This window comes from Passer montanus, unplaced genomic scaffold (genome assembly GCF_014805655.1).
Source record: "Passer montanus isolate IOZ18808 unplaced genomic scaffold, ASM1480565v1 scaffold22, whole genome shotgun sequence".
Taxonomy (NCBI): Eukaryota; Metazoa; Chordata; class Aves; order Passeriformes; family Passeridae; genus Passer; species Passer montanus.
The window spans coordinates 4,487,892-4,515,481 of record NW_024366815.1 but is presented as its reverse complement, the minus strand read 5'-3'; the positions used below and the strand labels follow the sequence as shown (position 1 = coordinate 4,515,481).

The 27,590-nt window shown below is 37.1% G+C and overlaps 2 protein-coding genes and 1 long non-coding RNA gene across 3 annotated transcripts; 2 read left to right on the top strand and 1 right to left on the bottom strand.

Moving 5' to 3' along the window:
- The first annotated feature begins 457 nt into the window (after nt 1-457).
- Nucleotides 458-5,907, top strand: LOC120502400. Its single transcript, XR_005627524.1, has 3 exons — nt 458-580; nt 1,670-1,755; nt 3,201-5,907. It is a non-coding gene; the product is annotated as an uncharacterized LOC120502400 (long non-coding RNA).
- Nucleotides 5,908-6,951: 1,044 nt separating this feature from the next.
- On the top strand, nt 6,952-14,768 carry LOC120502398 (selenoprotein P). The gene is made up of 5 exons (XM_039709782.1): nt 6,952-7,201; nt 8,791-8,994; nt 10,169-10,381; nt 11,967-12,084; nt 12,929-14,768. The coding sequence occupies exons 2-5, from the start codon at nt 8,804-8,806 to the stop codon at nt 13,592-13,594; spliced, it is 1,188 nt and encodes a 395-aa protein (XP_039565716.1). The 5' UTR covers nt 6,952-7,201; nt 8,791-8,803; the 3' UTR covers nt 13,595-14,768.
- Nucleotides 14,022-27,535, bottom strand: CCDC152 (coiled-coil domain containing 152). The gene is made up of 8 exons (XM_039709784.1): nt 27,449-27,535; nt 26,341-26,446; nt 20,119-20,187; nt 19,018-19,082; nt 17,375-17,477; nt 16,545-16,672; nt 15,533-15,619; nt 14,022-14,949 (listed from the first exon to the last, which is right to left on the bottom strand). The coding sequence occupies exons 1-8, from the start codon at nt 27,533-27,535 to the stop codon at nt 14,827-14,829; spliced, it is 768 nt and encodes a 255-aa protein (XP_039565718.1). The 3' UTR covers nt 14,022-14,826.
- Nucleotides 27,536-27,590: the final 55 nt, after the last annotated feature.

The window sequence follows — 27,590 nt, the reverse complement described above, 5'->3', positions numbered from 1 at the left end:
TACCAAAGCACACATGCTACTGGAAGACCACCCACCTTCTGTCTGTTGTGTGACTTCAGTTTTTAAGGGCATGGTCCACACGATGTGGATCACACATGATCCATTCTGTACGCCTCAAACAGTGCCTGAGCTGCTGAGTGCATAATGATTTGCCTGAACAGTGGGGACTGAAGTCCTACCTTGGCTTCAGGACAACTGAAATTCCTCAATGTCCTTTAGTTTTGTACTTTGTAACTTACGTAGACAGACAGCTGTGTTGAGGAATTAACAAAAGTTAACAACAACATTTACAGGCAAGAAACTTTTGCAAAAAGGGGAATAAAATTAAAGAGCATTTATTGTTAATTATTACTTTGTGCAGTCATGGGATCACTTCTGCATTTTGTTTTCTGGTCTGTCTCTCTTCCTGAATGCCTGTTAGCTGAAGAGAATGTTCAGCAACTTTACTGCCATGATTCTTAAATCATTACAAATTTTTTTTCACATCACAGTCATATTTTATTTCCTTTTTTTGAGCTCTTACAGGAAATCTGGCAAGGATTATGATGCAGGATCAGCAGAAAAAAAAACCCCTACTTAGGTGGTTTTTTTTTGGTATTGTGGGGTTTTTGGTGTTTTTTTTTGGTTGTTTTTTTTTTTAGGGGGGGGGTTGTTTGTTTGTTTGGGGCTTTTTTGGCCCCCTACTTAGGTGGGTTTTTTTTGGTATTGTGGGGTTTTTTGGTGGTTTTTTTTGGTTGGTTTTTTTTTTGTTGTTTTTTTGGTTGTTTGTTTGTTTGGGGCTTTTTTGGTTTTTTGTTTGGTTTGTTTTGTTTGGTTTGGGTTTTTTTTTGTTTGTTTTGGTTTTTTTTCCTTCCCTGACAAGAAAAAGGTCAGAAGATTCAGCTTGCAGTTTAATGGGGTGGATAAAATGCTGATGGAGAAGAGGCTGTGGGATGCAGACTTTAGGCTCTGTGGCAGGTGCTACACCTCCTTAAATACAACCCTTAAGACAGTTATGTGCCTGATACATAAATAATAACTAGTAAATAATACAAGGCATACTTGAATAATATTATGAACGTCTTCCTGCCAAGAGGCACACATTAAAAATTAAACTAGAGGTCAGGTAGGGATGAGGACTTACCAAAGTAAATGCCAACCTGGGGCTCATCCCTGCTCTAGTTCTGCATGAGCCCTTACAAATGAGCATCCATGCAAACCCCACTGACTGCTGAGCTATTGTGGCATTATGATGGCTGTCTCTTGATGGGACCAGGACTTACTCACCTTTCAAGTTCCACAGGTTTAGCCAATGCTTTTGAAATGGGATGAGGAGACACAAAAGTGGGTGTTGCTGTTACTGCCTTTAATTAGACAACACGATATGAAGCCTGTCCAGTGTGAATTCTCAGATGAGCCAAGAACAAGAAGTCCATACAAATACACGTGGGCTTAAGAAATCATGGTAATTTTGTAAAAACAACCAATAGTGCTGTTTGAATTTTGCAGGGCAGATTTTCCCATATCTTTGCTATTGGTGGTGATTTGTAGTAGTGTGATGGCTTGTGCAGGTGATTTCAAGCATGTCATCAGACAAAATGTCCTCAAATCTTCTCTCACTTCTCTTTCTTTCAAACACTTAGTTATTTCCTCTGCATTGCATTCTGCACCCTTTTTTTCTGGAATGCAGTTGCAGATCTACTACTCTAATTTTGCCTTTTACAAAGACTGGGAATCCAAAGCTGTAAGGAGAACAGGAAGACTGCCTGTGTCAAGGTATGGCTAATGTATTTGTCAGATATAATGTCTCTGGTCTTTGCTGGCCCATTATCAATGTTATACAAAAGTCATATTTTGTATTCAAAATTTTACTTTGCCTTCATTTTTACTTTCAATAACTGCATCTCTGGAAAGTAAAATACAGGGTTATAATATCAGAAGATTGAGGGCTTCTGTTATGCATATTTTAGCCAAAATACACAAAAATAACTTTATGTTAGTTAATAATTATAATTTTAAGCAAAAATTGCTGAATGTGAACTTTTCATGAGATAGGAGAAGCTTGGAAACCTTCTGGTAGTGCTGAATTCTTTAATACTAGAGTATATAATAGAATCACAGAATTATAGAAGGGTTTGGGTTGGAGGGGACCATAAAAATCATCTAGTCCACCCACTTTCATTAAGTCAGGCTACCATCTAACTTAAACCTTCCCTCTTTCAGTTTAAAAACATTGCCCCCTGCCCTCTCATTACCTGCCTATATAAAATGTCCCCCTCTCTCTTTTTTCAGCCCCCTGTAGGTACTGAAAGATCTCAGTGAGGAGTCCCTGAAGCCTTCTCTTTTTCACCCCAACTCTTTCAGCCTATCTTTGCTGCTGAGGTGCTCCAGCCTTTGGGCTCAGCATCTTTGTGGCCTCCTCTCACCCTGCAATTTGAAAAGAAGTATAATCTGCAATTAACTGCCAATATCATGTATTTGAAGCCATCAGTATTTTAGTTCGTCATATTTCATTCCACATATGACAATCTCCATCTTGCATTCAGATATCTGAATCTGCCCATAAATGTTCCTAACAGATCTTGCAGGCCATAATGTTCACAGTCACTTCTGTATTACCAGGAAAAGAGAGCAACACAGAGCCACAAAGAGAAATTTAACCAAAACCACATAATCTATTTTTTATTTACAGTTCAACAGTTCTTGAAAGAGGATTTTTTTTTTTATATACAAACACCTCTTGTTCATTACCTGGGACCAGTTTTCACTTTAGTTTTAATGTATTTCACAACAGATAAGCAAAGGACAGACCTGACCTTCCCATCAGGCTAACTGTATATGGTCACTGAATCCCATGTACTGGGCTGTCTTAACTTCCATTCTGCAGCTAGGGTTCAGTGCAGTGAACTGCATGACCTATTGTAAATCATTAACAGCAGCCTGCTTGTACAGGTATTTCTGGTGAGAAGCATTTAAATGTAGTCACCTAGAATGAACCACTGTGAATTTAGCTGATGAATGATTTTGCTCCACATCTCCTAAGGAGGTTTATTGTGTATAAAGAATTAAAAGGAATTTTATGTATTGCTGATGGTACTTATGAGGTTTCGATTACAGTTACACTCTCTTGGACGCCTGATCTGCTAGTGTAATGAGAAATGTCTGAATGCACTATAACAGAGAGGGTCTTTTTTTAACTTTCTGTGTGTTCATTGGTCCAGATCCCTAACCATTTTATGTGCTCACCCAATGAATTGTACTGGAGAGCCTAAAGCTGCCCACTGAATTCCTGCTGCACCTGCATCATTCCCACAGAAGGAGGATCACTGTGTGGGATTTGAGATCTGTACAGATACCCTGTTGTGGGCATTGCATGACAACATTTGCTTCCTGGTTTACTATGCCAAGCACCAGGAGCCTCAGCAGAGTCACACCAAACTGAAGGAATTTTCAATTTTCCTCTATGGATCACAGGACTGCCAAGTATTACTAAATACACTGGTAAAAGTACAAAAATGTGGAAGATTTCCTACAGCTATGATCTTCTGAACCACTTCTTGGGTATAATCAGCAAACTTTTTCTTCCTTCAAATGATAAGAGGACCACTGGTTTTAAGCTCACTGCAGTGACTTGGAAAATTTTGTGGACTGATAGAATTATTGCAAGATAAATGCAGAAAGTAAACAGAGCCTGTAAGGAGCTCAGAACAGACATAGCTATTCGGCAATTAGGGTCTGTTTGCTTTTGTAATCTGTGCAATTATTGTGATTGAGGACACATCTGATAAAACATTTCCCTTCCTACTTACAGTGTGCTACAGATACACTCAAGCAGACAAAGGTACTTCATTATTGTAATGGAATTTCCAAGCAGAAAACCCAAACATTTTGCTAGATCAGGGCTCCATTAAGTCTTGTTTTATTTATAAGTGGACAATTGCATGTATCAGCTATTCCTTTGTTCACTGAAACAATCTTTAGGCCTGCATCAGAGGATGTCAGCTTTAGTTCCTTCCTATGAATTCTGAGAAGTGTGCATGTAGTTACCTCATGCTGTGATTTACTTTACTTCAGTATCTTTTTGCCCTTCACTTAAGTGATCCTTTCTTTTTACAGCACTTATTCATGTTTATTCCTCATAAACTGATGGAAATTTCTTTATATAAGCATTATGTAACTCTAACAGCCTTCTGTCATTCCCATATTTTCCACTATAAAGTATGAGTAACCACCCTGAATTGACACAGTTGTCAGAGAAGACAGGGAAGAACCAGTAAACAATTAAGATCATCAAGTGGACTTTGAATTCTGTGTTTATGACATCCTTCAGTCAGAAGAGCAAAACAGGCACTGAAGTCCTAAGGCCTCACAATAGGGTTCATGCCGAATCTGTGTTCTGTCCCCATCCTTGCATTATTTGCACATTACAAATCTCCTCAGCAGGCGTTACCAGAATGTCATTTCTGACAGCCACAATTCCTTGTCCTTTGGGATTGTGGCATTGTGTTGGGGTTTTTTATGTATTTTTGGTTTTTCTCTTCCCAAGAAAAGAAAAAACAAAAATATCAGTCTAGATAACAGAAACAACAAATGGTATTGCTGTGCTCTGAAAAGTTTGGAACATGTCAGAAAAGTTTGGAACATGTTAGAAACGGGCAAAGTTTATGTTCAATAAAAAAGGAAGGGGGCTGTTATTTCCACCAGAACTATTAGCCTCCCCCAAAGAAGAAAGAAAGTGAATAGAAACAGGACGATCATTAAAAAAATTATTGTTTCCAACTGAGGGCTTGTCCAAATTACAGTTCATAACTTGCCTCCTGCCGTGATATTGGACCAAACTCAACAACTAAGAAAATATATTTGCAGTGGAAGCAAAAATTAATATTAAGATTATTGTTTCTTTACAAGCTATAGACAAAGGGCTACAGAAGCCTATGAACAGAAAGGGGATTAATGTAAGAAATGGAATTATCAGACTCCTAGACTGTTAATTTGGCAATTATTAACAGCTTCATCTATGTTCATAAAAACATCCTGTGGAAGCAGATTTTTATTCCGCTCAGAAACAGTAATGCTTCAGACTGAAGTTTAAGCATATTTAGTTCATATATTTCTAAACCAAATTAATTACATCTGTTTTAATCCACAACCAAGATTATAATATTTCCTACCACTTGATTTAAGACAGAGGAACTTTTTTCCTCAATATTTATTGAGTCAGAGCAATGATCTAAGGTAGGGTGAACATTAAAAAGTAAGATGCTTATGGCTTATCACTTTTAATATAGTTGAAATCATCTTAATATTGTAAAAGTTATAATAAATATAATAATAAATAATACTATATTTAGTATTTATTGTCACAGGGATCATTGCTAGCAACAGGTGCTTTTTATCTCTCGGCAAGGCATCTGAGGGGCTGCAGGTGTCTCTGAATACAGTATGGGAGGAAATACTAACTTTTCCATAGCAATCACTGTCCATTTCCATCCTCAGTGTGCTTTCCACAGCAAGGTGCTTGTTTTATACAAAGCTCCTTCAGCTCACTCTGCCTCAGTTCTGAGTTCTTCAGTACTTGTTAGTGGCATGTCGCAGCAGCACTCAGTGGTATTACCTATAGTTTGTAGGTTCAGCACTTGTTAATCAAACCTTGTCCACATCCTCTCTACAAAGAAAAGGAAAAGGAAATGGACAAGGAGTTTTGTTCTTCCTTTGAGAGTGTCTCCACCTGTGTTGCTGTAATTGTCAAGAGAACAACTGTCAGTCACCAGTAAGCTGCATCACTTTAATTAACCCTTTTAATAGAGCTGTATCTGCTTCATTTTTTTGGCTACCTCTGTGCTCATGCAAGAATTGGTGGATGTGGTACACACCAAATGCTTCCAGACAACCTTACAGGATTTTATCAGTGCTGGGAACAAACCCCAACACCTGAAGCAGGAGGTGAGCAAATTGTCTATCAATTGAAACAGAAAAGGGCACTATTGCACATACGAAGGTTTGGTAGCAACCCAGCAAAGAATACAAGATGTGTTTCCCTAACAATATAACAAATAAACCATGCTCCACTTCCTAAAAGAACTTCAGGTCTAGTATGAAGTCTATCTGTTTTCTGCATTCTGTCTTCCAAGGCTACTGAACAGAAGTTCACATCTTTCTCATTCTTTCCACTCACCAGTGGAAAAGAAGTGCACAGGACTTCTACAGCAGAAACCCACAAGGTCAGCAGTTCCCTATCTCGCATCCAGCCTAAAGCAAAATGCTTATCTGTGCAGAAGATGGCCTCAAGCCATAGATCTAAGCAGTTTCAATCTCACCACCTTGAACTGTGAGGGCACACCAACTTTTTAAACATGGATTTTCCCATAAACGCACATAACATGTACATTGGAGGAAATCAAAGCAAAGTAAACTGCTGTTGAACTAAAACATCATGCATAAACAATTCTCTCCCCAAGGAAAGGGAGTAGGAAAATAGTTTAATCTGGATGTCCATAGATACCTTGGTGATCCTGGGGTTAAGAAAATATAACAGTGAAATACAAAGGTTCAGGTACCTACTGCCAGTAGCTAGAGCTTCATTACTTTCATGTAGTGACATTGATTTAAATGTCTGAAGTTCTGGGCCCTAGCTGTCAACAAAGTTGAAGAACTGGGAGGTTCTACAGAGAAAAGCCTGAGAGCAGAGTGATATAATCAAGAGCAGCTGGGCCAAAGGAGCCCAGTATGCACATGCCCTCAGACGGAGCACAGCATTCTCTAAGGCAAATATCAGATAAAGCGCACGAGAAAAAACCTGCTGGCTCAGCGTTTTTGTAAACAGAGAAGTGCCTTCCCCCCTCACTGTGGTTACCACTGTGTTCAGAAAATAACTCCTCAGCCCATCCCCCTTCTCTGACTGTACCACTACCTCCAGCTGACTGGGGTGACGGACAAACTGCATTACAAGATATCCGAAGTCATGGTAGTAAAAATGCTTCACTGTTGTGCACAATAAATGGTTTCCACTTGGGATTAGTTAATGGAGAAATATTTTGGGTACTTTTTGCTCAAGGGGTTTCATTTGCTTGCAGAGTCGTTCAGAAAAAGCTCCCTGAACTTTGAACCGTATCTGCAAAGTGAGATAAACAAGAGCCATATAAATACCACAGCCCTTTTCCCCACACAGTTTCCTTCTGCAGCGGAGCCAGGCAGAGCTGCCAAGAAGGGGGAGGAGGAGAGGGTAAGTGTGCTGGGTTTGCTGTGAAAGAGCTTCATGACTTAAGATCTGGCAGAGTGTTTGCTTGTTTCTTTGGCTGAAAAGGCTGACTGTGGAAATTTCCATTGGAAACTAAGTTGAAAGTTGAAATATGAAGAGAAGTATAAGGCATGCCATGGCTCTCCTGCAGCTCACAGGGCGGACAGCTGTTGCTGGGTGCTGCATGCCAGTGCTGCAGAAGGCTGCTGGAAAGGCAAGGAAGGATACCAAAATGTCACGAGAGTCTCATGTGTTCTTAAGGGATATAAAGGCAGGCTGCTTTCCCGATTTGTGGAAAGAATGGAAAAAGGCTGTGTTGGTGTACACTGGACCACAGTTTAGTCTTCAAAGTACTTTACCTAGAACGTCAGGAAAGAACTGTCAGAGACAGCTGGATTTCACAAATCACTCTTTTTCAAAAGGTCAATTATTATTAATCTTTTAGGCTATAACAAGGTGGATAGAACATGTGTTATTTATCAGAATTTATTGTTTCCAAACTGTTTTATGGTCATTGTCAGACTTTGATGTAAGTGGTGAAATTGTACAATTCCACAATCTAGGACATGTTAGGGAGCAGCTTCATAATTTTATATGCTTATAATTTTAAATATTTCTTGATAATGTGTGTTTAAGCCAAAATTGAGATGTTAGTGGAATAAAATGAAAAGGTAATTATAGAATTTCTTACAAGCTTTGATTGTCATAAACATTAACTGAACTAAGTATGGATATGAGATTTCATAAGATCTGAGGAGTCCTGAAATTCAGTTTTCATTTCTGGTTTTTGCAAAATTGTTTCTGGTGCCTGACTTCTTCATAGCTTTTTCTCAATGGAATCCAGATACTCCAGACTGACTTGTAAAAATTTTGAAGTGTTTTATGTTATTTTCTGCTGTGTTCTGTAGTACTTGCTGTGTACTGAAATCCGCTGTTGGTGCGTATACTTTTAAGACAGTGGAATTACTCTGTAACTGGAGTGAACGGGTCCAGATTCTTCCTGACATAAACAGGCTTACCACAATTTATATCAAAAAACAAGAAACAAGGCCACTTTAAAATCACTGAAGTGTTAAAAATGGTCAAAAAGAAATTACAAAGAGAAAGATTAGTAGTACTAAAATAAAATTCCAGTTATTCTGAATGTTTACTTTGTAGCTGTTCAAACACAGTAAAAAAAACCAAAAATCACAAAAACCTTTAAGCACCACAAAGAAAAAACACCTACCTCTATTATAGAGGAACTCTACTGAAAAACCAAAGAAACTGAGCAGTAAACAAAGAGGTCAAATTTATTCTTAGAGGAGTTTGTTTGTTTGGTTGGGTTTTTTTTGGTTTTTTGGGGTTTTTTGTGTGGGTTTTTTTTTTGCTTTTTTTGTTTGGTTGGTTTTTTTGTTTTGTTTTGGTTTTGTGGGTATTTTGTTGTTGTTTTTGTTTTGTTGGGGTTTTTTGTTTTGTTTTGTTTGTTTTTTACTGAATGGAGGTAATATGCTGCTGTGTTTTCTTATGGGAATTTCAGATTCTGAACTTTGTTTAGGCATTGGCCTTACATTATTTCTTTTCTCTCTTCTCAGGTAAAGCCCAGCCATGTGGGCAGGTCTGGGGCTGGTTCTGGCCCTCTGTCTCCTCCCAGGAGGAGGGGCAGAGACCCAGAACTGCCAGGAGCCCCCGGAATGGCGCATCGGGGAGGAGGACCCGATGTGGAGCTCCAGAGGCTCGGTGACAGTGGTGGCTCTCCTCCAGGCCAGCTGATTGTTGTGCCTGCGGCAGGCTTCCAGGTAAGCGTGGATCTCGTCCCCATTGGTGTTATCCAGCTGAGAATGCTGCCTGTGCCCTGCCACGGGTGCACTCCATGAAATCTAGCTGCCCAAATGCCACCATCACAGCTGGCACGTGTGACCCAGTGACCTGGCTCACTATCAGCAGAAGGGTTCTGTGCCAGTGGGTAAGGCTCTTTATCTCTTGACCTACTCCTGACTGGCAGATTGTCTTCTCCAAATTAGATTTACAGCATAATAAATAGTATGATCAACCTGACATTAATGAAACCCAAACCACAGGAACACCTGACAGAAACAGCAACAGATGATTAATGTAGCAAAAAATGGTGAAGCCAAGAAGTATCACAATTCTTTAACATGGTTGGATTCACCTGAAATAGAGAGATGAGTGATCACTGATTTCTTATGTAAGATCTGCAGGGGAAAAAAAGAAACCAAAACATGTGCTTTTCATGTGGCTTTTTAGCCTGTGCTCAGAGATACCACATATATTTTAAAAATCCAGAAGTTAAGGTAAATACTGTCCTGTCAAAAAATACATGAAGCATTCAAGGAAGGTTAGGTTTTCATCCAAGACCTGGGACGTTGGTGCTGTATTTTCTAGAACTTACTCCTTGCAAATAATTGGCTATCATGACAATAACAATAATAATAAAATAATTTCAAGCTGAGCCAAACAGGAATTGCATAAAGCTTTTATCTTTGATTCATTTAGGATTTGTGAAATTATTTTGGCTTAAAAATTCATAGTACCATTTTCAGATTTGGATTTTTAGTCACAGTGAGAACATCTTAGTTTGCTCCTCTAGGCTGCACAATTTACATATCATGATAGGCTTTGCAAGGTTATTAAAAATTTGGTTTAAAAACATAGTGCTAAATCTGTGGCTCCATCAAAGTTAAAAGTGGGCTTCATGTTTGGCTTTCAAAGTAATTTGATTTGGTTATTAATTTAAAAAAAAAATTTAAAAATCTTTCACATTCTAGACTGTTTCCCATAACTGAAAACTAAAAGTTTTCTAGAGCAATTCCATAGGAAAAATACAAATGAAAGGGAAGAAACTCCACATCATGCATCTGTGATAAAAGCAAGATGGAGCATATTAACTTTTGTGTCAAATATCATGATTCTGTAACGATTTATGGTCTTGCTTCTCTACACTCCCACTAGTTTGGAGGACCTGCGAGTAAAGTTAGAGAATGAAGGATTGGTCAACATCTCGTATGTGATTGTCAACCATCAGGGAGCTCAATCCCGGAGGGAATTTCACCTGCTAAAAGAACGTGTTTCAGACTACATTACTGTCTACCAGCAAGATGAGCAGCAAGAGGATGTCTGGACTACTTTAAATGGAAACAAGGATGACTTTCTTATCTATGACAGGTGTGTGCTTACAGACAAACATGGAAAAATATTTGCATATATTTTGTGTTATGATTTGCAAATCTCTGTATTATTACATTGATATGAAAGTAACAAAAAAATCATCATGCTCAGCTTCTAAGCTGTACTACATAAAGTGCTAGCATTTACTGGAAAAACAAAGTTACAAGAGCAAAATCTGCTTTTGCATAATAATTTTGGAAGAATTTTTTTTTCTTTATAATTACCGCTGATTTAAATGGACAAAAGTGAGTGTAAAATTTGGTAACATGTTCATGGTTTTGTGGTGTTTTTATTTTCAGATAACTTCATTACATCCATGCATATCAAAGCAGAATCTTTTATCTCATGGAAACTTTTTGATGAGAGTTATTGAAAATGCCATGTAGACATAAGGAAAATTAGTCTTTAGGTAAAACTTAAAACTTCAGAAGAAAATTGCTTTTTGGTATAGGTTTCTGTCACAAGTATATTTTGGCAGCATCACTAGGAACTGTAGTTGAAATCCCAATTTTTCCATTTTGATATGATGGCAGTGACTTGAAAAATCCTACACTTGAAACATGTCTATCCTTGTTACTTTATATTACTGTAATGAACATTCCAAGTTCATATGAAACCATACATAAGCTTAATACAGAGTTAGAAAGTTATTATTTTTCTGTAATGTGATGAATTTAAACAAATTAGCTACATTAGGTTTGTGGGATGAAACTAGCAGTGGAATGAACGATCTTGAATGTTACAGCAGCAAATATGCCCAAGTAAGGAAGGCTGATGTCATACAACAGACAAAAAGAACAGTGCTGCCTTTCGTCTGGGAGGGGGCCCAGACACCTTGCCCAGAGCATTTGAAAGGTTGACCAGTTCTGTGCTGTTGACACGCAGGGTATGTGTACATTATGAATTGGCTTAGCACTAGCCAGGCTGTGATCCATCAACAGGAGTCTGTGTTCTTGCTGTGCCTTAGCCATGAAAGCTTTGCTTGCTGCTGGTCCTAAACGTGCAGTCCACACGTGGGGAGCTAGGGCCAGGGGACTGTGTGTTGGCAGTGAACGAGCTGCCCTTGTGTACAGGTTCTGCATTTTCTCCAGCTCCTTTGAGCAGATCAGTTGTGCAGTCAAGTGCATATCAGAACCCTCAAGTGCAGACATGGGGCAAGCAGGCACCATAACAATCCCCCCATTCACATTAAATCCGTAGTGCAGGTGCACCGCAGTGCCCATCCCAGTCAAAATACCTGTCAGGTTGCCTAAAAAACACAGGGTAATGCAGCAACCACTCTGCAAAGAGCCCTTCTCATTATCCCAATGGGTCTGTAACAAGTGCACCTCTCTCAGTCTCAAGTGCCACTAAAGGACAGGCTTCTGGCAGTGCAGCTACCACATCAACCAATCATGCTTCACATCCTGGCCAGTGCAGGTGAGCAGGCAAGCATTTGTAAGGATTTTCCTGTGAAGTGGAACAAAACCACTCCCTGTGGAGCTGTACAGTGTGCGTGGTTTGATTCAAGTAAAGTGAGATACCATAAGAAGAGAGATTTAGTTGTAGGTATTTGTAACCACGGAGTTCTTTCTCTCCTTAGATGCGGCCGTCTTGTGTATCATCTGGGTATGCCCTACTCCTTCCTGCATTTCCAGTATGTGGAAGAATCCATTAAGATTGCATACTGCGAAAACAAGTGTGGAAACTGCTCTTACATGGTATTTTCTTGTCTTATTCCGTGTATAAGAGAAAAGTGGATTTGATTGGTACTTTAAAAATTATTTAAGTGTAATAAATCCAAAAATATACTATTTCAAATTTACACATTTCATGCATCTTGACAGATAGCTTTTAAACATTTTTCTAAGCAAATTAGATCTGATTTCTAATTGATTGATTATCTGAATTCCTGTCCTTGATAGAAATGCAAGTAATTGTCAGAAGTGTAAATGAAATCTTGGAGAATAATTCTCTTTGTAGAGCTATAGAGGTAGTGAGCAATTAGCTACTCTAATTTTGTGGGATAGGTAAGTATGTATTTTTTTTAAAAGCCAGGAATCAAACTCAAGCTGGCTTGCATTACTGTTCATTGTAGTTTGCATTTAAATACAGTCTATAGGAGTTATTTTTAAAAAGTGATAATACAAGGTGACAAATTATAAAAGAATAGTAGCTTTCTTTAATGAATAATTCAAGACCAGAAATATTTTTAAGGATTATCGAGAAATGTACATACTTCATGGAAGTTCAACAAAATAATACTTTTTGATCCCACTGGGCAACATTCTGGCTAAATGTAGACCACAGACAGGTCAGATGTAATATCTAGGATAAGAATACTTGTTATTAGCAATTACTGGAATGATAATTGCTAGAAAGCCCTGTCTAGTTGACAGTGGTGTGACAGCACAAGGCTATATTTGATATGTTCATATGTTCAGCAGAATAGCACAAATAACTTAAAAGTGCCTTTTATGCTCTGCAAAAAAAGTCAGTTAATACTTTACCTCTACTTTAATTGAATACAGTGCCCTGTATTCAATGCAAGCATCTGTTTTGCAGGAACCTGATACTGATGGTGTATGTGAAAACATCACTAAAAAAGCAGTTGAAGAGCTGTCAGAGATAGAATCCAAGCCGACAGAGCAGCATTCCCATCCCCACCCGCACAGACATGGACACCACCACCGCCGCCACCACCACCACCACCACCATCAGAAGGGCAGCCGTGATCCCAAACACGAGGCCCACCAGGCTGCTGCCGAAACCGAGAGACATCCTCCTCCCAGCGGCTGGCGCCACAGGCTCTTTGGCCGCCACAGACACGATCAGATAGGTAGTCAGGAGCACGTAGACACTGCCCCTCCAGGAGAAATTGTGGAAATTCCACAAGATAAAAAACTACGAAAGAAAGGGAAAAACAGCTGCAAAAACCAGTTAACTTGAAATTGGCAGACAGGATCAGACTCTGCCTCTAGCAGCTGATCCTGTCATTGTAGACACCTTCTGTTTGAAGAGCTAGGGAATTCTGTCACCTGACAGTGTCGCGGAGCACTACCAAACTCTTGCAGGTGACACGGGCAGCTGGCAGCAGAGGACGTCACTGAGTCTTGTCAGTGCCGTCTGCTCTCTGCTGCCTGACATTCATCACCAGCAGGAGCAAGTGAAACTAGTGACACCTGACAGTGACAGGAAAAGGCAAGAAACTGATCCTGAAAAACAAACTAAGCACCTTCCAGAAACAAGGGAGTCATGCTAGCTCAGTTAATGTAGACCAGAGCAGAAAAATGAACAGATTATCTGTTTTTATTGCCCCAAATTAAAAATTATGCTGACAGGTATGGGTATATTGCAAAGAAGTGTATTTTAGAGCAGCGCTCTTAGAATGACACTGAATATCTGTCAAAGTCCATCAGTGAAATCTTCCTGATTTAAAGGAATTTGGTTGACCCCTAGTTTGTTTTTCAGTTCCGCAGGGAAGGTGTCTCCATTCTTGATTAATTTGTCTTTCTTGTTTCTCTTCTAACATGTTTTTGCTTGCATTTGTGAGGACAGGAGCATAAACTATGACCTAGGGGCTCCTGTCTGATGTTTTGCAATCAAGAACAGAAGATAACCAAGAGAGATATTTTAATCATTTTTTATTAAGAAGACAATAGATGTGAAAGTTGAGTTGTTGTTTTTTTTTTCTAACCTGGGGATACAAATCATGTACAAGCACAACTTACTCCTAAGCAATGTGACAGAATAATTCCACATAAAAAATGCAATATACAGACAGTAACTGCTTTATTTTTAAGTAACAGATAGATATACTTAACTTTGACAAAGCTTTCTTAACAAAGCTAAGAGCTTTGTGGCTCTTAGGTACAGTAAGAGGGTCCATTAATACATACTGCTACAGCACGTAAAATCCTACTAAATCAATTAGATCATCCTGAAATGAGAAGTAGTGTCAACAACCAAGAGTCAGAATCAAAAAGAGGGTGGGATGAAACAAGTTTAATCTTGGTGTAATGTTGATCTTTGTTTATAACAGTGCTGAATTGGGTAAGTCTGTATCAATTAGCAATCTGCATCAATTAACATAATATACCACTTAAACTTGTATAACTTCTTTCTCTATAGCCTAGCATTCCTAATGTTTGATTAACTGGATGGAAGTAAATCCAGTTGTTTGAAGGATTCCTGGATGAAGAAGAGAATATTCATGAAAAGAAAACTGCTATGAAAGCATACACCATAATTAATGATGGTTTAATAGGGAAATTACTACTCCTACAAACCTGAATCTTTTTATTGTGACTGCTGATTAGCAAGAGAGTAGCTTTGAATGTACACAGAATGCACGCCTTTGGAATGTTTGACAAGAGTGTTTTCAATAAAACATACTTTCTTCATATCTTGTTTTTATTTTGAGATGCAGAATTTGAAACACTGAAATACTTCAAGTCATTTACTCAGAATCTCCTCCGTTTGAAGGGCAGGTCTTGGCCTTTATTAAGACGTTGCTCCAAGTCTCTTATCGTGTTTCGGAGAATTTCAATTTCCTTGTTTTTCTCTTCCTGGAGATGCTGCAGCTTCTGTAAAATTGCAGGCAAAGGGTTCATTCTTAAACATCACATAAAATTATGTAACAATACATTTTACTACTGCAAGTAAGATATATTCTAATAAGAATATTTTCCTTGGTACTTTGTATTCACAAAATCACAAAAAACTATTTCCCCAGAATCCTGTTTTTCTGCCATCCCAAAGTCTTAAGCCTGAAAAAAACAAAACCAAAACCAAAACAACAACAACAACAAAACAAAAAACAAAACAAAAAAAACCCCAAAACCAAAAAACATATGCAGAGTATTATATCAGTGTCACTGATGTCAGTTCTAGTTTCATTTTCCAGGTTAACAATTCTGTAGTAAAACACCTCACATGTTGCTTTTCATTGCTTGCCCACAGTAGTATCAGTATGTAAAGAGCCATGACAGTTGGGAGTTCATCTTAAAAACCTTTTTTATCTTAAATTATTCTATGATTCTATGAATTGAGTTGTGTAGAGGCGGGAGGGATGTGTGGGGCAGAACACACGGAGAGAAACCCCAGAGAACTCCCGCTTCAAACACCCTGAAACAGCATCTGTGTGCTACACACTATGAAAGCACCTACCCTTCGATAGATACTTTGTGGTAAGACTGAAGCCTCTGAAAAAGACTTGGTGGTTTTATCCTGAGCTCTTGCCAATTTAGCATTGAACTGAAAGAATCAGGCAAAGACAAAAGGTGAGAATGAACGGGGGGTTGGAAAAACTTGTATTAAATATGTCAAGTGTAATTTTCACTTTTTATTAGTTGCATTTTTTTACCAGAGAGTAGTAGCAGTAAGCCTTTCTACTAAGTCTAGAAAAGCAAGGCTACTTATGTTTATTTTTAAAAGAATGCAGTTACAAGCTGTATTTCTTAAAAAAAAAAAAGCCTCAAAGTTTTGCAAAAGTACTACAAATATGATTAACTAAAACCATGTAGATAAAAAGATCCTTCTGAAAAAAATAATTAAATTGAAGGCTTCTCAGCCACATATCTACAGGAGCAGAAAATACAGAAGGTACTAAAATCCTTCAGAACCATCACTCTTCTCTTATGGTCCAAGGATAAGTCAGCCTGAACACTTCCACATTTTATTTCTTTTTTGATGTGTGAAAGGTTTGAAGTATTTCCTTAATTCCTTCTGTAATGAGAGTGTTTTAAAACATGAGCAATGAAATACATGCTGAATGCTCTGTCTTAAATCTCTTCAGGACTAGAAATTTTTATTGGAATTTTATTTAAAAATATATATGTACTCACCATTTGGTTGGAAATTTAAAAAAAGTTAAGCAGAAAACATTGATGAATTTTTTAATAGCTCAAAATCAAAAACTGTTTCTAAGTAATTTAATTTGGAACAAGAAGACAGCAACCTTCAGTCTCCCTATACAGTAGGTGGAACTTGACTCCTGAGCACAAGTCAGTTACCATTGTGGAAGGGAGCACCTGACACTGATCCGCATAAAGACAATAAATAATTAAGTTTTCTAGATTCCATCATATTACTTTGTTAAGTACTAATTAATATTTTTTCACTACACAGTCTTTGAAACCCAATGCCCAGTTCATCTTTAAGTCAACTTTGTAATGCATACCTCTATCTGCAGTTTAATTATTTCATTCTGCTTCTCTTCATTTTGAATTTTCAGCTGTCTAGTTAGCTCTAATATTTCCAGTTCTTTTTTCTCTCTCTCTTCTCTATACTCCATTTCTTTTACTTCAACTAGCAACACAGTAACACCAAAATTATTATTATAATATATGAAATTATATAGATGAAAAATTAACATCATATTCCAAATATTAAAACTTTCTTGAACATCAGGTCAACATTTCACTGGAGAACAATTTAAGCAAAAACCATACTGAAACTATATGAAAACCACACTGTCCTTTTAAAAAGTCACCAGTAAGATGGTGTCTTTTTAAAAAAGGCACATAATTTACAAAAACTTTCCTTGTTTTCACCTACATGGGCAACCAAAAAAACCCTACTTTTTAAGGCTATATCTCTAATGAAGCAAATGAACATAGAAATCAGTTTTTTCCTCATTGAAGTATTACTTATTTGTGAAAATAATGTTCTGCTCTCCTGAACACAGATAGATTTGAACAGCAATCTAGCTTACAGTTCAAAGTAAAGTTCCAGTTGATACTTAACTGAAAATTTCATTCCTTCTGATTTTTATGCTCACATTCCCAGCATTTGTTCTAACTATCTGGGAATTTCTGCTCATTCCGTGTTGTTGTATTATTGCTTCATTACCACTCTCTGCTCTCTTCAGCAAAGATAAAATTCCATTAAACACTAACCACTTCTAGTGTTCACGTGTTTCCACTAAGAAGTGGAATTCATATTTATCCTAGACAAAACGTAGCACCTACAGGTGACATTGCTAAAGCATTCAGTCTTCAGAGAACTTACATTTTTTCCTTGTATCACAATTCAACTGTGTTATTTCTAATTTGTGGTCTTCCTCTTTGTTTTTAATTTCTGTCATGAGTTTCTCAATTTGATCTTTATACTCCTGTGAATGTAAAGTGTTTTATAAAGATCTTGCAGTTTCTGTGCTCTTAGCCTTCTGCAAAGCACAACCATCATGTAAAAATACACAGTACTCATTAATTCAGTACTTGTTTTATCCTCAGTCTTGTAAATTTAAATGCCCACTTACTTCTTACACAGTCTGGCTGAAGTCCACAGATGAAAAAATATAGCAGGTTTCATTGTACTACAATTATCTGTTAATGTAAAATTAGACACTGTACTTCTTAGGAGAACAGGCAAATGGAGAGGTAATAGTCCTTTCCTGAGAACAGGATCTGACACAATGATTCAGTTAGTTAAGGGACTACAGTTTCACCTTTGTGGATTTTTGACTCAAGGATTGCATGATTCAAGTGTGAATTTTGTTAGTATTGCTTATACGAAGGATTCCACAACTTCATGTTGGCAGCAGTAGACACATCAGTGATACCAGCAGCAGTAACACTGCTGGCACTGATGTTCAAAGTTTGAAGATGCCAGTTATAAATTTACTGCAATAACTACTCCAGAATTTTCAAGGAATTGTCTGTAGCTGCCACTGTCAAGGTGGTGTCTCCAAAGCTCTCTTGTTGCAGCCTTCTGAAAAGGTGGCCACTCACCAGAGCAATGCCTGGGGGCACTCACCGAGGCAGTCACTGGGGATCAGTACGTAGGGACATAGTCAGGCACCTTCAGAATGACACCAGGAAGTCCCACCGTGCTCACACGTGTTTAATGAGTAGAATAATAATTTATAAATAAATTATAATATCAATATAATGAATTATTCAATAATTGATCATATGTATTTATAATATATATAAATCCTTCAGAAGACATTACTCACTTTTTACTTGAAAAGTCAAGATAGTAGCTCTACTGGTGCTAATATTTAAGTTTAACTAATAGCACAAACACAGGCAAAGGATATCATCAGTGAGATTCCTGATCCTAAATAGATAACAGATCTGCACTCTCCACACAGAGAACTATGAAAACAGAGAACTATGACTAGTGCTGCTGGTTTTACCTCCTTTGCAAAAATGAGTGCCATAGATACAAAGTACAGAGATGGAATTTATTATGAGGTACAGATAAGAAATAGAGACCTATTATCTTTGTAGTATTTATTCCTGAATAAACTGGACAAAATTAAGACTGCTCCTGAACCTCTGGCAGCACAACCAGACATCTTCAATGTGAAAACCCTATTTCCAAATAAAAAATTACTTTAGTGCAAGGGATTAGAATAATGAAAGTGAAGTTGAATTTAAAGCTAAACACAGCTAAAAAAACCCCAAGTGCATCTTAGATTGAGCCAAAGTTCTCAGCACCAATGAGTTTTATAACCTCTTAGTTCTTCTAACACCTTCTTACATGGATACTGTCATGAGAACAACCCTTCTCTTTTTACACATGAAAAACATTAACAGAAGAGCACCAATAAGAGTATCAATATCAAATCCTAAACAAAAAGATATACAGCACAATAAAGATGCAGTATTATTCCTTTACCTAAAGAATGATAATTTGTGACATACCTCTTCACAAGTCTTTAATTTATCTTCCAAGATGTGAATGGTTCCCTTCAGTCTATCATTTTCATCTACATAAACAAAAAATTATTGGTACACTAAAAAGTACATTTTGACAATTTTTTTAGCATGAAAGAGGAAAAAGGAAATTACTTGCAATTTTTGACTTGGCTGAACTTTGAGAAACTTTTTTTTAGACAGTATAGTCATCATTACAGAACTATATACTGTCTGTTTCCATTTTTTAACAAGAAAAATCATAGTTTAAGTTTAATCATAATATTTACCTGGTATTACTACTTAGAACTTTCTTTAGTCTTCTGATAAATGATGCATTCAAAAAATCTAGATGCAAAGTTCTTTGACTCAGAAAATAAAAGACTATTATCGTAGCTACAACAGTTTCAAATTGGAATATGCAAGTTCTTAAGTACCTGTTTCCCAAAAACCAGAAAACAGTATGCAAACACAGAATTTAAAGAAAATAGGGTTTTTTATTATTAATATCAGTTTGAGTATTAAAAATATCAATATACTTAAAATGTTAGAGATTTATTAATATATATGCAAATATGCCTTGAATGCATATAATTTATAATAATTAATTATAAAATTAACTTCATGGTGTACTGCTGAGCTATAGTAAAAAGATATAGCAAATATTTATATTTTTCAAGTAAAAATTAGTAGTTGTCAAGTATATGTAGATAACAGCAATAACATTTAATAACATTATATACTAAGGATTAAGACACTCTGGTTTAACAAAGTGATAAAAACTGTGCATAGACACTTGAATAGTCTACAATCCAATAGCTGAATGATACTTTCTCACCTTTTGTAAAATTGCCTGTGTTACGCTACAACGAATTGAAAGCCCAACTATTGATTAAAATAACCTCCTGGAGGCAGTTACTAAGTAAACTATGACAGTAGACATTTATTATTGCACAAGATTGATTTTAGATAACTTTTTTTGTTTCTCTTTGCTTACCAGTAAATTCCTGTGTCTGAAATAAATTAGTAAATATAAATGAAAAAATTAAATGCCTGCTCATTCGAAATTACAGTACAGCACCCAAGTAAAATAGAATTTTTTGCCTTTACCTTTCACGTTACACTGGTTTTCAATGGTTTGTGTTAGACCCTTTATCACATTCTGTAGAGCACTGCATTCTGAAAGAAATTAAAAATCCAGCACTTTTTAATAGTGTCTTCACAAATTTACATTTTGTTTACAAAATTTTATCAAATATTTTATGATAATTTTGGTTAAATGTTACTCTAAGTCTTTTTACTGACTGTAGAAATTACTGTGATTATTAGTAGGTGCTTACTGCTTAATTTTAGCTTTTAGTTTGATGCTTGATTAAAATCAGTTTTATGAAGAAATACAAAAATTTCATAAAAGTATTACATGTTTGTTTCTAGTCCAAAATCAAATATCTTTTTGTTTTCTGGGCAATACTATAAGTTTTCCATATCAGCCTTCCAGCAATTTGATATATTTGATGAAACTGATACTTACTTTCCTGATAATATATCTTTGCCAATTTTCTTTTTAACAAGACCAAAAGAATCCACCCATTGCAGCCTCTCACCCATTTTTTACCCCTTTTTTGATGCATGTGACATTCATCCTATGGCTCAACATAAGCTTTGAGAGATTCAGAATATGTGCTATGGCTCCATTATCTCATTTTATACAACAGAATAAAGGAAAATAAATAAAAATAGATGCAAGCTTTTATCAGTTTACATACATCAGTTGTATTTCATAATTTTATTTTTAAAACTGTATTTTTAATATTCAAACACCATGTGTACTTCCTGTAATATAGGATTTGGTTTTCATTAATATGACTTTTACCCCTTTTGTTCATTGTAAGTTTATCAGTAGAGTCACAAAACTGTCAAAGACTGAGAACAGTGGAGGCTCTACAACTGAGGTTGTTTACTTTTAAAACTTCTCTTTCTCTTTCCTGAATACCACTGCATTTCTTAAACGGCTTTTAATTTCCACAACACATAAAAGTTTGCGAAATAACAGTTACTCATCTCATCAAACTAAAGCCCTTTTGAAAACTATCTATCATATCACTGAAGACTACATTAAAATAATGGAGTGAGGACGATGAACTAAGATCCCAGTTAACAGGTTCAGTTTTCTGCTCAGTCTTTTTGACTCTCAGCCTGATCTTCCATCAAGCCTGCTTTTCTTGCAGCCGAGTACGTTAGCCAGATACTTTTTCCCGTTCCGTGCTTCCAAAAACAACAGTAGAGGGAGCACGAGCAGCACAGAAACATTACCTGCCCATCAGTTCCTGTGCCAGATCAAAAGCAACTGTGGAAAAATCCTATTCAAAGTCGGAATGACGGGATCAGCATGCCCGTCTGTACCAACTATTTCTACTACAAATTTCCTCCCATTTGAAAATGTATGGAAAATAACTCAGATGCTTGTAATTCATGCACAATTTGGAAAGACATCTGAGTCAACACTAGAGCAGCAGCTAGTCTTTAAAAAGAATCACAACTGTTTAAGTGCAAGCCACTCTTTTGCACAGTTCCAAGACTGTACTTGAAGTTGCGACTGGAAAAAAATTCCTGGGAACCCACAAGTTTTGCTTGCCTACATTAAGGAAAAAAGCAGAATTTTTCTTAATGTTTGCAGCCTTGTGGATCACTGTCATAGCATCTGCTATGGATCCTGTGTAGCTCATTCCCTGTAAGGTATAGTGCCTACATGCAGAAAGACTGAACAGCAGAAGTGTTCATCTGCATTTATAATTGATTATTTTATAGGGCAATTATATCAACCACTTTTTCCTTTAACACCATAGAAATGCTAAAAAAACAAACACACAACCCTGAAGATGCTAAGTAGAACCTCCTTAAGTGTTTCACAGGAAAAAATGTGATTGCTTTGTTTTAGCAAACGACATTAGAATTTTATTCAGAACTGTAGCATCACAAGAATCTATTTAGCCATCACAGAAAAAGTTTAGGAGTAGAAAACAAAGATGTCAGACTTGTATCTGTCTAAAATGGATTTGCAATGATGTGCACAAAACAAAAATAGTTTTTTTGAATCTCATCTTTGTTTAGCAAAGAACATATCAAGAGAAAATGAAGTTAATTTATGACCTTTCAGAGAGTGTATACACAGGCCAAGCTGCTTTTCTTTTTCCACCTTATCTTGGGTATAAGTGTTTCACTGTCCTCTCCCTTGATTTTTAGATGTTTTCATTCTTAATATTTTTTTTTTTTTTTTTTTTTTTTCAGAATTTCTGATCTTCTTTTACCTTAAACCGTTCTAGGAAAGACTTTTGATAAGGATGTCAAGGACTCCTCAGGTTCTCACTTGTTGGAGATTTCCTGGGGTGTGAAATACTATTTTTGTTGTTGTTGTTGTTTCTGAAAACAAAGAGTTCTTCAGCCAGGATAAAATTCCACTTCCTCATCCGACTACCACTAGTAGCCACAACCCCTTCAGGGTAGGTGGAACAACAGCCTGTACTTCCACAGCATCTTTCTTCCTGCTCCTCTGCTGTAAGCAACTTCTCTTGCTTTTGGACCAACTCTTTGAAAGATACTTCAGGAGCTGTGGCTGAGCTGGGTTCTGGGAAATAGCTTGGGACATAAGGTTGGGAAAAATATTTTTTTCCAAGCCATAATTGGCAATATCATTCTATAAATGCCATTTTCATGACTACAGACTGTCCAGATAACTATTCCCACATTAAAGACTGAAAGTATCAATGCTGCATTTGGTCCCTGGTGCCTCTCCAGTGCTGCAGAGGACCCCTCTATAACCCCATCAATATTAAAGGTGATTTGGTGTTCTCTTTTAATCCCACAATGCTTTGCCCTTCCAAAAGGTTTTTATAAAGAATTTAACTATTAGATGGAAAAGTTTTAGTACTCTGACTCTGAATACCACATATGCTATTACCTCTTTTGAAAGGTCAGTGTGAAGGTCAATTTAATAAAGATGCAAAGACTATCAATTGCAAAAAGAAAAAAAAAAGGTTTAGAAATGTTGTAGACTTACTAATTTATAATCACTACATCAGCCTTTCATATCCTTTTGAAGTACTCCTAATGTCACTACCACTATTCACAGGCTCTGCTCATTTCCACTAACATGTTAACTGTTTACCTGAAGGTTCCTGTGACAGTCTCTGCCCAGTTTATGTCAATTTTCTGTCTAAGCCATTTTTTTGAAACTCTGCTTTATGAGCACCTAGTAATGAATACAGTTCAAAACTATAAACTTACCAGCATTTCATGCCCTGATATTTGAAGGGTTTGCCTTATTGGTAAGAGCATTAATCTAATAGTTTTCCTTACTGTTAAGTACAGAACCACAGAAAGGGCCCTTACTGGGTGATCTGGCCCAACCTCTCTGCTCAGGCAGGGCCACCCAAGAGCACACGGCACAGGATTGCGCCCAGATGGTTCTTGAATAGGTCCAGCAGGGGAGACTCCACAACCTTTCTGAACTTAACCTAACAGAGCAGCCATGATAATTGTCTCTATTTCTAAATACATTCTATCCCTTTGGCCTCTTACCCATATTTTACTTCATTATCATCAAATAGCTTTCAGAAGCACCTCTTGAATATCTCACACTGTACCAAGTTCCTGCTTTTCACTTGTTTTTGTCAATGTTACTAGTATCTCTGCAATTACTCTTACTCATTGACCAGGATCCTTGTCTTACAGCAATTCTGCCTCCTGTCTGTATCTGCACTATCCCTATTACTTTAATATTGTTGAGGTTTGTTTTTTCCTGACCATCTCTGTTGCTGAAACATAAGTTCATATTTCAGGCTGATTGCTCTGGCATTTCTACTTGGACTTCTGCCACCCACACTTCTTTTTTTCCGTCCAGTGTTTCGAAAGAAGCTCCAGAGACTGTTCTCTTCAGTTATATCAGCATAACTATCTAACCAAATAATTTCTCTCCTATCTCATGAAAGTGAGGCAATACTGTTTACAAAGCTCAGATCTCTCTTCTGACTTTGATCTGTTTTCAGTCCATTCCTCTTGTTGCAGTCATCCCAGCAGCTCTGGTTTCCCGAGTTGTCTCTTTCACTTTCTCTGCTATCTTTTATATCATAGGTCCTATAGTAAGAATTATTTCTTCTTTTTGTTCACCTTTTCCTTTCCTTTTTTACAAAGTGTTTTGTATAAACCCACTCCTTTCTGGTTTCATCACTAAAGAAGCCTCTTCTGTTTCTGAGTGACTGTCCTGCACTGTCTGACCATCATGCCTAATAGAGAAACAAGTGTTTCTGACTCAAACCAATGTTCCATCCAGCTCACTATGCCACTTCACAATACACACTATGAGATAATTCAGGAAAAATTAAAAAAAAGCTAGATAAAAGCTATCATTAGTACATCCTCTCAACTTCCTAAACACAGAGTGAAGGGGGACAATGAGAGATACTATCTTTGTGTTTAAAAAGTTTGTCGTTTTCCATTATTATTTTCCATTATTTTTTAATTAATGTATATTTCTATTATGCACAGGCTTCTGTGGGACTGATTTAACTTTATTTTGTAATGTGTGGAAAAGTTCCTCCTTTTGTTAGCTTTAAATCAATATACATGTTTTATTTCCATCTAGTTTTTTTATTACATTAGAAAATGAATATTCTATTCTGTAATCACTTTCTCTGTGCCATTCAGAATTTTACAGCTATGAGTCATATCAGCTCTATTCTCTGTCTTGGCTGAAATATTCCCAACCAACTGAAGTCCTCCCTCAGATATCCTAAAATTGTGACCAAACCTGTGAAAGTCCCAGGTGCATTTTCCCCCATGCACCTTCTGGGTGTTTGGCTGGGCACAAGGCCATCTTAGAAACAGTATAGATGGTGACATTTAAAAAAAGGCTGGCAGCAGAGTCAGAAATAGCCATCCCTTCTTCCCATGGGAGCTGCTTGTAAAGAGAGGCTTTTGCCCTTGGCCTATGCTGCAGTTGTGACAGCCACACACTTAGACCCTGGTCATGACCTAGGGAGTGATTTCCTGGCTTGATATCAGACCTGCCTCCTCACTTGGTACTAAGCAGAGATCCTTGGGCCATGTCTGGCCTTTGTTACCATTTCTGAACTCCATTCTGACTCAGCCTCCTGAGTCACTCTCATCCGTACATACTTGTTTGGTAATGTAGACTTTTGGCTGACCACGGCAGTCCTCTCTGGGCCAGCCCTGCCTGGGCAGAGCAGGAGTGAGCCTTGCATGGTTATGCCCCTACATCCATGGTGTCTGTTACAGGAGTAGTTCCTGATTCCTTGTACCTTTCTCCTTCCTGGCAATACCAAGCCTTGCCTCCTTCTCTGTTACCTGTGCTAGTTCTGCTATTGTCTATTTGAGATTGACCAAAACATGACATAAAAATCACAGACCTTACAGAGTCACAATGCTTATTTCTCTTTTTCTTTCATCATCATGCCTACACTGTGTTTGCTTCTTTGTCTACTGATATTTTAAGAGAACGCAAATATTTTAAGAGAACTGTTTAGAGGACACCAAGATCTCTTTCCTGAAAAGCAGACAACCAACATCGACTATTATTTATACAAAATGCCTCCCATTTGCACTGCCACTGGTCTCCATCTCCCCTGTCATCTTGTACTATGAGTTTTTGGTATATCTGAAGAGATTATCATCATAAGCAAACTTCATTTACTCAAAAGCTCAATTGCAACACTTAGTTCCTGATTATGCCAAATTATCCAAGTCCCAGTGAAGACTGAAATAAAACCCAACTGGCAATCTCCCTCCTGTGTGAAACTAAGTTTATTCCTACCTTGCTTCCAAACTTTTAGCAGGGTGACTTCCCAGAGATGAAAGTCCTACAAGAGATGCACCTTGCAGCTACTTTACAAACTACAGAAGAATAAGCAACCACAAATCTGTGCTTACATTAGATATCGTTTCTCATTTCAAATACTCATCTGAAAACAGTTCTAGAATAAAACTAATCTTAATTTTATAGTTTTCCCTGTAATTCCTCCTTTGTTTCACAACTCTTTAATTATGATTATAGCCTTACAATTCCCACCTATAAATGATAAATGATGTTTTATTAACATCCACTGAACAGTTTGAATCCTCATAAAATTAATATGAATATTAATATTTACTATGAGATGGATTTAATTACATTATTCAAGATTAGGCATTACTGCTTTTCACACAGCATCTTAGATCCTTGTTATGTTATTTTTTGTGGCTGAAAATAATGGAAATTATCTCTCAGAACTTCTTGAATACATGCAAAAATCATACCTTTCTAATAAAATAACTTACCCTCTTTTACTGATTCCTCCTTTGATTGGCTTAATGTTAGCAATCTGTTACATTTTTCCAGCTGATGAATCAGTAGGTTATTTGCATCATTTATTTCTGATATTTTCTAGAAAATTGGAGAAGGACTAACATTATATTAACATGCTTAAAGTTTTGAGTTTTAAGTGAATTAAAAAATTTAACAATTCAACAATACTGCAGTCCAAGCCTGTAATATTTTCCCATTCAGTATATTCCTTTATAGTGAAGAATGATAACAAGACTGGAGATCCTTTGCTGTTCCAAGTTTACCCTGCAAAACTAAGAATGCTAACTTAATCATGAGTTATAAACCATTTTCCTCCAGTCTTGTAGCCCAGAGTCTGGATCAATCCTCTGCAAGGTTCTTTCTACTGCTTTGCATAAAAGGCTGTCAACACTTTTGCAGAGCAACAATTTGAACAGTATGTGGGAATAGGAACTGGCATAATAAGTTTATTCCAAGAGAAATGCTAAATTTATTTCAGGTGCTCCTTTTATACTACCTCTAGTATGGATTTGCTGACCAGGAAATCAGCAGAAAGCTGATCAACATCAGTCTAAAAAGATTTTCCTCAGAGGGTCAATTTTTTAAGAAATTACATACACATAAGATAAAGGAAGCTCAGTGCATATGAAATGTAGGAATTTGTGCTCCTGATAAGGCAATGACATTTTTGTAGAACAAGGAACAACTTCTGAAAGACCACCTGGTCTAGTGAGAGGTGTCCCTTCCTACAGCGGGGCAGGGGGTTGGCACTAGGTGGTCCATAAGGATTCTGTGATTCTGTGAAAGCAGTGTAATGCAGTTTATCTTCAACACCATCTTCCACAGTCCTCCTGAGAAAGCCAATTTGGCCTCTGGATGACTAAAATTGTAGCACAGAAACAAAGGCTTCTCAGATTTCCTGTGTCTCCAGGATACAGTCAATACAAACACCTTTCCAAATGAAGTTGGTGTTACAAGGCATAACAGTAAGCTGATATAATTTAAGGAGCTGATACAGCTTAAAATTCTCAAAAAGATTTTGAAAATGTCAGACAACAATTATAGATGGCAGTCTCAACATTTTTTAGGTTCTTCACTTACCTTTTCTATCTCTGAGAAGTCATATAAAAGCTTATCAAGGTTCACTACACTGGTTTTCTTCATAGTTTCTTCATCACTATCATTCATTTATTTCTGAACCGTATAATCAAATGATCACTAGATATATGTAAAAATAGATCTA

Excerpts from the sequence above, each read along its gene's own strand:
- CCDC152 (XM_039709784.1), bottom strand. The coding sequence starts at position 27,535 with ATGAATGATAGTGATGAAGAAACTATGAAGAAAACCAGTGTAGTGAAC. Across the intron at positions 26,447-27,448 it reads ACTTCTCAGAGATAGAAAAG|AAAATATCAGAAATAAATGA; the intron begins GTAAGTGAAGAA and ends CCAATTTTCTAG. Across the intron at positions 15,620-16,544 it reads TAATTAAACTGCAGATAGAG|TTCAATGCTAAATTGGCAAG; the intron begins GTATGCATTACA and ends TGATTCTTTCAG.